At 40.4% G+C, this 12,232-nt stretch overlaps 1 protein-coding gene across 5 annotated transcripts in view; it reads left to right on the top strand.

The window, feature by feature from the left end:
* CC2D2A (coiled-coil and C2 domain containing 2A) overlaps positions 1–12,232 on the top strand; it is a 132,403-nt gene that overhangs the window by 102,734 nt on the left and 17,437 nt on the right. For 4 of the 5 annotated variants that reach the window (XM_073342474.2, XM_073342476.2, XM_073342475.2 and 1 more), the window contains 3 exons: positions 2,586–2,606; positions 3,937–4,140; positions 10,738–10,827. In XM_073342474.2, coding sequence (XP_073198575.2) covers positions 2,586–2,606; positions 3,937–4,140; positions 10,738–10,827 — 315 coding nt within the window. The remainder of the gene's footprint in view (positions 1–2,585; positions 2,607–3,936; positions 4,141–10,737; positions 10,828–12,232) is intronic. The other variant, XM_073342473.2, reaches the window with a different exon arrangement.

Below are 12,232 nucleotides of genomic sequence, written 5' to 3'. Positions count from 1 at the left end.
ATTTTGCTTTGGATTTAACTGCCCCAGTAGCAGTTTATTTGAAGATGAAGAGGAGTTGGGGAGAGGGAATCATATCTATGTATTATACAAAATTAAAACTAAGCAAATTTTGAACTCTGGAAGTATAATTCCTTTTTTAGAGCACTGATAATTGCATAAACAACTAAAGCAAGCTTTGCTCTCCCTCTTGTGGAATTAGTCTTGTAACTCATAAATTTCATATTGTTTGTTCAGTACTGGTCATAGGCCATTCTGATATGAGAATTGTTGCACTGTAGTGCCATGGAAAACAAAGAAAAGGAAATACGATTTGTAATTTTATTGTTTTATGGGTAAATTCAGGGTTAATTAGCCAAGTGACATGGCAAATTAGCACTAATATATGAAGCTGTAAAGATTTACACAACAGCCTTGAAGCATCGTTAATAGACCAGGTCACTTCCACAGTTCTATTCTATATACAATAATTAACTGCAGAGAGAAATATGGTTAGCTTTAAGAAAAAAATGGACCTTTATATTTATTTATATATGTCACCGATATTTTTTTAGAATAAAAAATAGTTACAATGCAAATAAATTCCTATCTAAAGGTATTTCTTGATCAGTGAAATTCAGAGTTCATTGTGAAATATTATAGACTATATAATTATGAATTTTGATATTTGTTATTGAAAGAAATTGTGGCCAAATTTTATAATTTTGTGCACACATTAATTTGCATGGCCAAATGAAAATAGTACATATTATTCTGATGGTAATGTATGAAATTCTGAAATGTTGGCCCTGTGTTTATAAAATTGTTACTGACCAAATTGCACACTTTAGATACAGAAAAGTTTACATTTTTGATAAGTGCTTTAGATCTCACTGATTTCATTTGTTTTCTTTGATTACAGAGATAGTATTAGCTAGTTGTCCATTGTCAAAATTCCAGATGTAAGAGCTAGAAAGGAAATGAAATATCATCCACTGTGAAGATGCAGCAAAGACTTTATCAGGCATAAAGAACAGATAGACAAAGATAGAATGTGAGAATCCTTTTCTCAGTGTCAGAGAACACTAGTTATCAAAACACAATTGTAGCATAATTACTCTGTGCTACTAAAGTGTATTGTAACTAACACTAGACGAGAGAAATGCTACTGAGGTAAGGAAACTTATCAGTGTAGATTTTCTATTTGCTAACATTTGAAGAATTAAGTATAGCAGAAAAAGAGAGGATGAGTGTGACAAATGGGGTTCAGTAATTTCTTGCACCAGTACCTTTACCGGGCATATGAGGTGAAGTTCCTGCCCCATTGAAGTCAGTGGGAGTTTTGTTGTTGACTTCAGCGGAGCCAGACTTTAATCAACTGCATCTGCCTTTAAGTCTATTTAATATCTAAGACCATTTAAAACATTGTAACAAGTAGCTAGTGAACAAAAGCTTTTATATTTATAATATTTAACTTAGACTGAGTCAAACTAGATTATTACTTTAACAAACATTTTGTATGGTTTCATATAATCCAATTTTAAAAGAGTGGGATAGTAAATGGAAAACAATAAAATAATCTACAGTGTTGGAAGAGGCTCATGAGGAAAGGAACAAATTAAACAGCAGATTATTCTATAGCATGCAGTGCACATTTTGTTATTAAATTTTATGTACGACAGAGTATGCCAAGTTCATACATTTTCATGTGCTTGTCTTCTAACTTTCTTGACCAAATAAAAGAGCTACAATTGCATTTTGTATTGAAAGTGACTCCCCAGAATGTAGTGTAATTTCTACATGTTTCAAATATTTAATATACAGAATTTTGTACGTAGCTCAAAGTATTGCAAATGGGATGTAGGGCCTGATCCAGTCCTTGTTGATTTGCCGCTCAGTTCAGCACAGGTCGGGGGGAAAAATTACCAATGGCTGTTTGGTAATCTATATGAATTGCGTGGAGTCCAGTTCCTTGTGAACAGGTATCCACATCACATATCACCAGTGTAATTGTCAAACTTAGCAGAGAGAGCAAGGATTGAAGGGTCAAGTCTAAAGTAGTCCCTGGAAGTCCCTCCAGGTCACAGTTGAGATTCATTTATGGGGTAGTGTGGGGAAACTTGCACTAGAATTCCCTGTGCTGTTCCCATTTTTTGTGGCTCAGTTGGGGACATCAGTCCCCAGGACTCAAGTTGCCAGTACTTTTCTCACGAACACTGAATTCATGAATGGGAATTAAACGTAATACAGTGTGTAAGAGAGAAATCTGCTTCACTACAAAAGTGGTATGGATTTTTCCTTTCCTTACTATTTCAGCTGTGGCTATTTAAAAGCTGCACCTTGGGTACATAAATCGGGATGTAAATAATCCCCATCTCTTTTATTTCTTTTAAACCTCTTTAATATAGAAATTTTTCAATATAAAATGAAAAAAGTCCTTGAATATTTCCCCTCCTTTGTTAATGTTTCTAAGCTTTTCTGCTGTAGCTAAGTAGCTTGAAATGTCTATAGATTGCGTTAAGCTTTTCAATTTGATTTTTAATACATTTTTCCCTCTTTTATTTATTATCTTTTTCTTTTTCTTTTTGGCTTCCTAAATCTCTCTGTAGATGAATGAAATGCTTAAGAAGGTACAACATATGTGCTTTTTAAATTAATCAACAGATATTGCTGTTTAGGATTCATTTTGTTCTTGCTCTGCAACTTTTTTCACTACCTTTAATGGCAGTAGTTCTTCTGCTGTGTTTGACCATATATGTACTGTATTTAGCATGCAGACTCTTTTAGGCTGACATAGTATCTTAGATCGGTAGTATCATTTAATTAATAATATTTTGCAAGAAATGACTATTATTTAAAAACTGAAACTATAAACATCAATACACAAATTATATGTTGTGGTCACCATTTTTGGTTGAGAAGAATCATCATAAAAGGTGACTTTTTTTATTGGCTTGGATGGCTTGTTACTGAGCAGTGCATGGCAATCCCAACTCAAGGAGGCTTTAGGAACAGGATAACACAATGAAGGGGTTGTTTTTATGCCGTATTTTAAGTTAAAGGCCTGAATTGTCAGGAACATTCAGGTGCCTTAAAAAAAATGTAAAATATTTATACACACTTTAAGGCCCCTTTATACTGCCAGAGTGGTGTAAATGGCCTTAATTAAAAAAAAAAACAAAAACAGAAAATAACCATAAAATTTTATGTACCTAGGACAAACCTACAAAATCAACAATATTCAGTTATAGATGAAGGGTAGGATTTTTTAAAAAAACTTAAGTGACTTAAGAGTACATGTTCCATTGACTTTCAATTTGGGCTTTTGAAAACCCCACCTAAGATCTTTAACTGCTAGGCAAGCCTGAACTATAAGGATAACTTGCTTTTATAAATATGTCTGTGTATCAGTTTTCAGCACTGCACAGTGGTTTAGCCATGAGACTCCCATTAATGTCAGCAGGAGTTGTGCATCATAAATCTGACAGACATTTTGAGAATTTACCCCGATGGTTGTTCTAATGCAGTTATTGTTTTGTGAGTATAAATAAGACTCCGTTCCTTGAAGTGTCTGATCATAATTACTCACTGTTGAATGACTAGGTGATGTGTCCATTCTAACAGTCCTTAGTAAGGCAAAGCTTTCACTGAACTTTCAATACCTGAGTAAAGACTGTACAATCATGCTTAGTATGTGCAACGTGTGTACACGTGGCAGTGCATATATAAATGTATATACAAAAAGCCTGATTCTCCACTACCTTACCACTAAATTTACACCTGTGTAAAAAGAATGCAAGGTAAGTTTTTGAAATGATATCAGATCAGAATTTTACATCCACTTTGCATTCACTTTGTGTAGGTGTAAATAAACTACACAGGTTACAAGGTAGTGGAGAATTAAGTCTAAACTATATGGTTAAGACTGTATTTTTATACAAGTTCTCCTGTCTTTTGAAGTTTGATACCCAAGAAGATGAGAAGTTGCTCCAAGCAGCAGAGAAGTATCAGGCTGAATGTGCATTGAAGTTTCCAAGCCGCCAATGCCTGACAACTGTAGTTGACATAAATGGGAAAACAGTTTTTATTACCAGATATATCAAACCTCTGAACCCACCACAGGAGCTTCTTAATGATCACCCTAATAATTCTCAGGCAGCTGCAGTAAGTATTTTATTTAGGAAAGACAATTCAATTCACAAGACATAAACTTAAGACTGTGTCTGTGTGTGTGTACGTTATTTTTTATGTTTGTACAAGGGATTGCAAGTGAGAAAATCTATGGGTAGAAAATAAAGAAATATTGAATATTCATGGGACAAAGTAAGCGAATGATAAGATACTGAATAACATCTGTTAGAAAAGGACAAAATAAAAACCTATTTCAAAATCTGGCATAGGTAAATTTGCCTGTAAATAAGTACTATAAGAATTAAATATGTTTAAAAGACAAAGAACAAAAGAAAATGGCAGAGAAGCAAATAGAGAGAGAAATAAAGCACCACCTTTAACAAACACACTGTGTAAGAAAGTTGCAGTACAAAAATTAGGTAGCTCAGGTGAATTAGGATGTACAATTAAACAATGGGAATTCTGCAATGAATAGGAATCTGAGTCATAGCAGGCAGCAGGGGCCTGGATGAAAGAATTAAATATTAGTCAAAAAGGGGAAATAGGTAACAGAAATATAGACCTACCGTTGGTGTAAGGTGCTGATTCGGCATAGTTCTTAAACATGTGCATAATATTAAGAATGTCCTATGGAAGTCATTGCTTGATTGTGGCCTAAGGGAAGATCTGAGAGCTCTCAGATCCTTTTCAGCATAAACAAAAAATGGTTGCCAATTTGCAAACTAAAGGTGAAGGTTTCGTCTGTTGAGGAGTTAACCTTTCCATAATCTGTATGTTACAAATTTTCTTAATCCCAGGTGTCCAGTTATATTTAATACATACTTTAAAACTCTGTGACAGTCCTATACTATAGATATAAACAAGACATCATAATGAAATGGTTATATCAAACCCTATGTTTCAAGGCATGTTATAAGCCATACTGTTCAAAACAAGATAATTCAGAGTAAAAACTATCACTTTACTTTTAAATTGATCTGAAATCAGTGTAGGATTTGGGATGGAACTAAGGATACTTCAGTTACAAAATTTGAGTTAAAACAGCCTTAAAACAATGTCAGATATACCCTGAATTAAATTAGAGCTTTAGCTTTCATTTTATTTTTGCATTTTAATAAGAATTATATTTAATAAGAATTGGCATTTAGTGCTTTTCCATGAACTTTGCATTTTTTATTAATCATGAAAGTGAGCTTAATGCCTTGCTGCTTCATTTTTTTTTTTTTAAAGCTCTGTGGCAACATATATCATGCATCTTAAGGCTTTTTCTTCCTTAGGAAAAAGATGTTCTTTTCACACCTGTTAGCTAATGTATTAAACCCCCCAATTTCCTATTGTGGACATGGCCTAAGACTTGAATCCAATCCAAAGCTTAGAGATGATCTAATAGTGGAACTTGGGAGAACAGTTTTCAGAATTGTTGTTCTCAGTATTAGGGTATGTCTACACTACGAAATTAGGTCGAATCTATAGAAGTCGGTTTTTTAGAAATTGTTTTTATATAGTCGATTCTGTGTGTCCCCACACAAAATGCTCTAAGTGCATTAACTTGGCGGAGTGCATCCACAGTACCAAGGCTAACGTCGACTTCCAGAGTGTTGCACTGTGGGTAGCTATTCCACAGTTCCCGCAGTCTCCGCTGCCCATTGGAATTCTGGGTTGAGATCCCAGTGCCTGATGGGGCAAAAAACATTGTCGCATGTGGTTCTGGGTACATCAGGCCCTCTCTCTCTCCCTCTGTGAAAGCAATGGCAGACAATCGTTTCGCGCCTTTTTTCCTGAGTTACCTGTGCAGACGCCATAGCACTGCAAGCATGGAGCCCACTCAGCTTACTGTCACTGTATGTCTCTGGTGCTGGCAGACGCGGTACTGCATTGCTACACAGCAGCAGCAATCCATTGCCTTGTGGCAGCAGATGATGCAATTGGCCTGAAAACCATCCTCCTCATGTCTGAGGTGCTCCTGGCCACCTCGGTAAGGTCGGTCAGGAGCACCTGGGCAGACATGGGCGCAGGGACTAAATTAGGAGTGACTCGACCAGGTCATTCTCTTTAGTCCTGCAGGCAGTCCTATTGTACCATCTTATGGTGAGCAGGCAGGAGATGAGGATGGCTAGCAGTCCTATTGCACCATCTTCTGCCGAGCAGCCAGGAGGTGTGGATGGTTTGCAGTCCTACTGCACCGTTTGCTGCCAACAAGATGTAAAAGATAGATGGAGTGGATCAAAACAAGAAATAGACCAGATTTGTTTTGTATTCATTTGCTCCCCCTCCCTCCCTCCCTCCGTGAAATCAACGGCCGACAATCGTTTTGGTGAGGTCTGTCAGGGGCACCTTGAAAACTTTAATGGAGATTCAGTCCTTCCTGAAATACCAGAGGGACGGATAGCTGAGTGGGTTGAGCATTGGCCTGCTAAACCCAGGGTTTTGAGTTCAATCCTTGAGGGGGCCATTCTGTGTGACAGTTGTTTTTGTTTCTCCTGGATGTAAAGCCACCCCTTTTGTTGATTTTAATTCCCTGTAAGCCAACCCTGTAAGCCATGTCATCAGTCTCCCCTCCCGCCGTCAGAGCAACGGCAGACAATCGTTCCGCGCCTTTTTTCTGTGCAGATGCCATACCATGGCAAGCATGGAGCCCGCTCAGATCATTTTGGCAATTAGGAGCACATTAAACACCACATGTATTATCCAGCAGTATATGCAGCACCAGAACCTGGCAAAGCAAAACTGGGCGAGTAGGCGATGTCAGCACGGTGACGAGAGTGATGAGGACATGGACGCAGACTTCTCTCAAAGCACGGGCCCTGGCAATATGGGCATCATGGTGCTAATGGGGCAGGTTCATGTGGTGGAACACTGATTCTGGGCTCGGGAAACAAGCACAGACTGGTGGGACCTCATAGTGTTGCAGGTCTGGGATGATTCCCAGTGGCTGCGAAACTTTTGCATGCGTCAGGGCACTTACATGGAACTTCGTGACTTGCTTTCCCCTGCCCTGAGGCGCAAGAATACCAAGATGAGAGCAGCCCTCACAGTTGAGAAGTGAGTGGCAATAGCCCTGTGGAAGCTTGCAACGCCAGACAGCTACCGGTCAGTCGGGAATCAATTTGGAGTGGGCAAATCTACTGTGGGAGCTGCTGTGATGCAAGTAGCCAACGCAATAAAAGATCTGCTGATATCAAGGGTAGTGACCCTGGGAAATGTGCAGGTCATAGTGGATGGCTTTGCTGCAATGGGATTCCCTAACTGTGGTGGGGCCATAGACGGAACCCATATCCCTATCTTGGCACCGGAGCACCAAGCTGGCGAGTACATAAACCGCAAGGGGTACTTTTCGATAGTGCTGCAAGCTCTGGTGGATCACAAGGGACGTTTCACCAACATCAACGTGGGATGGCCGGGAAAGGTGCATGACGCTCGCATCTTCAGGAACTCTGGTCTGTTTCAAAAGCTGCAGGAAGGGACTTTATTCCCAGACCAGAAAACAACCTTTGGGGATGTTGAAATGCCTATATGTATCCTTGGGGACCCAGCCTACCCCTTACTGCCATGGCTCATGAAGCCGTACACAGGCAGCCTGGACAGTAGTCAGGAGCTGTTCAACTACAGGCTGAGCAAGTGCAGAATGGTGGTAGAATGTGCATTTGGACATTTAAAAGCATGCTGGCGCAGTTTACTGACTCGCTTAGACCTCAGCGAAACCAATATTCCCACTGTTATTACTGCTTGCTGTGTGCTCCACAATATCTGTGAGAGTAAGGGGGAGACGTTTATGGCAGGGTGGGAGGTTGAGGCAAATCGCCTAGCTGCTGGTTACACGCAGCCAGACACCAGGGCGGTTAGAAGAGCACAGGAGGGCGCGGTGCGCATCAGAGAAGCTTTGAAAACCAGTTTCATGACTGGCCAGGCTACAGTGTGAAAATTCTGTTGGTTTCTCCTTGATGAAACCCCCCGCCCCTTGGTTCACTCTACTTCCCTGTAAGCTAACCACCCTCCCCTCCTCTCTTCGATCACCGCATGCAGAGGCAATAAAGTCATTGTTGCTTCACATTCATGCATTCTTTATTAATTCATCACACAAATAGGGGGATAACTGCCCAGGTAGCGGAGGAGGGAAGGACAAGGCCACGCAGCACTTTAAAAGTTTAAAACTTTTTGAATGCCAGCCTTCTGTTGCTTGGGCAATCCTCTGGGGTGGAGTGGCTGGGTGGCCGGAAGCCCCCCAACCGCATTCTTGGGCAAGGAGGCTATGGAACTTGGGGAGGAGGGTGGTTGGTTACACAGGGCCTATAGCGGTGGTCTGTGCTCCAGCTGCCTTTCCTGCAGCTCAATCATATGCTGGAGCATATTAGTTTGATCCTCCAGCAGCCTCAGCATTGAATCCTGCCTCGTCTCATCATGCTGCCGCCACCTTTCAGCTTCAGCTCTCTCTTCAGCCCGCCGCTTACTCTCTTCAGCCTGCCACCTCTCCTCCCGGTCATTTTGTGCTTTCCTGCACTCTGACGTTGTCTGCCTCCACGCATTCGTCTGTGCTCTGTCAGTGTGGGAGGACAGCATGAGCTCAGAACGTTTCATCGCGATTTTTTCGTCTTCTAATCTTCACTAGCCTCTGGGAAGGAGAAGATCCTGTGATCCTTGAAACACATGCAGCTGGTGGAGGGGAAAAAAAAGGGACAGTGGTATTTAAAAAGACACATTTTATAGAACAGTGGGTACACTCTTTCACGGTAAACTTTGCTGTTTACATTACATACATAGCACATGTGCTTTCGTTCCAAGGTTGCCTTTTGCCTCCCCCCACCACGTGGCTAGCCCCTCCCCATGGCTAACAGCGGGGAACATTTCTGTTCAGCCACAGGCAAACAGCCCAGCAAGAATTGGCACCTCTGAATGTCCCCTTAAGAAAAGCACCCTGTTTCAACTAGGTGACCATGAATGGTTTCACTCTCCTGAGGATAACACCGAGAGATGAAGAATGGATGTTGTTTGAATGCCAGCAAACGTACACTGCAATGCTTTGTTCTACAATGATTCCCGAGTACGTGCTACTGGCCTGGAGTGGCAAAGTGTCCTACCATGGTGGATGGAATTAGGCTGCCCTCCCCAGAAACCTTTTGCAAAGACTTTGGGAGTACATCCAGGAGAGCCGCCAATGCCAGGGCAAATTAATCATTAAACATGCTTGCTTTTAAACCATGTATACTATTTTAAAAGGTACACTCACCAGAGGTCCCTTCTCCGTCTGGTGGGCCCAGGAGGCAGCCTTGGGTGGGTTCAGGGGGTACTGGCTCCAGGTCCAGGGTGAGAAACAGTTCCTGGCTGTCGGGAAAACCGGTTTCTCCCCTTGCTTGCTGTGAGCTATCTTCTTCTTTGTCGTCGTCCCCAAAACCTGCTTCTGTGTTGCCTCCATCTCCATTGAAGGAGTCAAACAACACGGCTGGGGTAGTGGTGGCTGAACCCTCGAAAATGGCATGCAGCTCATCATAGAAGTGGCATGTTTGGGGCTCTGACTCGGAGCGGCCGTTTGCTTCTCTTGTTTTCTGGTAGGCTTGCCTCAGCTCCTTCAGTTTCACGCGGTACTGCTTCGGGTCCCTGTTATGGCCTTTGTACTTCATGATTTTGACAAATGTTCTGGCATTTCGAAAACTGGAACGGAGTTCTGATAGTACAGATTCCTCTCCCCCATGCAGTGATCAGATCCTGTACCTCCTGTTTGGTCCATGCTGGAGCTCTTTTGCGATTCTGGGACTCCATCATGGTCACCTCTGCTGATGAGCTCTGCACTCACCTACAGCTTGCCATGCTGGCCAAACAGGAAATTGAAATTCAAAAGTTCACAGGCCTTTTCCTGTCTACCTGGCCAGTGCATCTGAGTTGAGAGTGCTGTCCAGAGCGGTCACAATGGAGCACTCTGGCATAGCTCCCGGAGGCCAATACCATCTAATTGCGTCCACAGTACCCCAAATTTGACCCAGCAAGGCCGATTTCAGCGCTAATTCCCTTGTCGGGGGTGGAGTAAGGAAATCGATTTTAAGAGTCCTTTAAGTCGAAAAAAGGTCATCGTGTGGACAAGTGCAGGGTTAAATCGATTTAATGCTGCTAAATTCGACCTCAACTCCTAGTGTAGACCAGGGCTTAGATACCTTGAATTTGTGAATGAGTAAGTAACAGCAGCCATTCATATGAATGGCAAAAGAGGAATGTAACAGCAGAATAAAAAACAGCTATTAGATCTCTATGTAATTGTAAATATAGCTCATGCCTCAGAAGAATTAATTTGTCAGTATGCCTAATTATCTATAAATATTAGAAATAAATGTTCAATAGCTTATCAAAAAATTATTTGATAAACTTAAATGTACATTTTACTTTAAAGAAACAAAAATCTGTGCATATGGTTTATGGTTCTGATCTGACTCCAAGTCAAAAAAAATCAGCTCAGGCCTTTACAAAAGTCCCAAAAAGGGACTTGTTCCTGCTTTATTGAAGTCAATGGGTATATTACCCTTGACTTGAGTGGGAGCAGCAGTAAGTTTCAAATCTAGTTAGGACTAATGAAAATGATACCTTTCTCATCCCACATCGTAAATGAGAACGTGACTGTGCTCTTTTCTTTATTTTTGTTTGTAGGAGTTGGTGGCTCGATATGTTGCTTTGATTCCTTTCTTGCCAGATAGTGTGTCATTTGCTGGAATCTGTGACTTATGGAGTACATCAGATGTAAGTAAAGGCCTAGAATTTCTTGTTCTTCTTCTGTTGAGAGTGATTTTTCTTTCTAGTCATTTAGATTTTCAATATTGTCAATGGTTTCAGAGAATGAAATGTTTCTTTATCAATGATCTGAGAAAAAGTGTTTATAAAAAAAAAAAATCACTTGTCCTGAAATAATTTGTACAGATCAGCCAAAATGTTTCTAACCTTAATAGGCTGCAATCTATTGGACCTAAGAACACCATAAGCAGTTCCAATTTCTGCATTCAGGAGGAATTAAAGTGCCCACTGAAATTAAGGAAAGAAAATATCACAGTTGGGGGTGGGGAAACATGATAAAGTCCAGTATTTTCTACACTTACCTCAGCTGGACCATCATAATTCTTCTTAATGTGGAAAAAGGCACTGCCTGTAATGTCAGCTGCACTATCAGATTCAACCAGCCTCTCATACTTTGTTAGGAGAGAAAACAATGGCAGAATTACAAATATTAACTTTTCTTAAGGTTTTGTGAGACCATTTCAATTTTACCTAATCAATATTTTACAGGAATATATCAAAATCAATAATTTAGGTGACATCCATTCATTAATATCATAGAAATAGAAGGCTGAAAGAGATCTTGAGAGGTCATCTAGTCCTTCCCCCTGCGCTGAGGGGGACGGACCAAGTATACCTTGACCTCCATGATAGCTGTTTGGAGGTTTTAAAGAATGTTAGACAATGACAGGGATTCCACAACCTCTCTTGGAAGTGTATTCCAGTACTTACCTATACTTATAGAAAGATTTTTCCTAATATCTAATTTAGATTTTGTGCGCTGCACATTAAGTCTCTCTTCAGTGGACATGAAGAATAATTGATCACCATTCTTTTTATAACAGCCCCTTAACATATTTGAAGGCTATCATCAATTCTAGTCCCCCCAGTCTTCTTTTCTCAAGACTAAACATACCTGACCTTTGAGGAAAGATTTAAAAAACAGGGTATTCTAATCCTTTTATCATTTTTGTAGCTCTCTTCTGGACTCTCTCCAATTTGTCCTCATCTTTCTTAAAGTGTGGTGCCCAAAACTGGACACAGTACTCCAGCTGATACCTCATCAATGCCAAGTAAAGCAGGAAATTACCTCCCGTGTCTTACATACAACACTTTTGTGTTAATATATCCCAGAATAATATTAGTCTCTTTTGCAACTGCATCACATTGTTGGCTCATATTCAATTTGTGATCCACCATAACTCCCAGATCCTTTTCAGCAGTACTACGACCTTGTTAGTTAGTCCCCATTTTGTAGTTTACCATTTGATTTAGTGTAGTTCTAGCTTTATATGACTACTGTCTGGTTTTTCATACTGCCCTCCTTCCAATTCAGTCCTAAACTTAATAACCAACGTTCTTATGAAGCCCACGA

The sequence above is a fragment of the Lepidochelys kempii genome, chromosome 4 (genome assembly GCF_965140285.1).
Source record: "Lepidochelys kempii isolate rLepKem1 chromosome 4, rLepKem1.hap1, whole genome shotgun sequence".
In the NCBI taxonomy this organism is placed as follows: Eukaryota; Metazoa; Chordata; order Testudines; family Cheloniidae; genus Lepidochelys; species Lepidochelys kempii.
The sequence above is the reverse complement of the archived record's forward strand: the minus strand, read 5'-3'. Positions and strand labels throughout refer to the sequence as shown.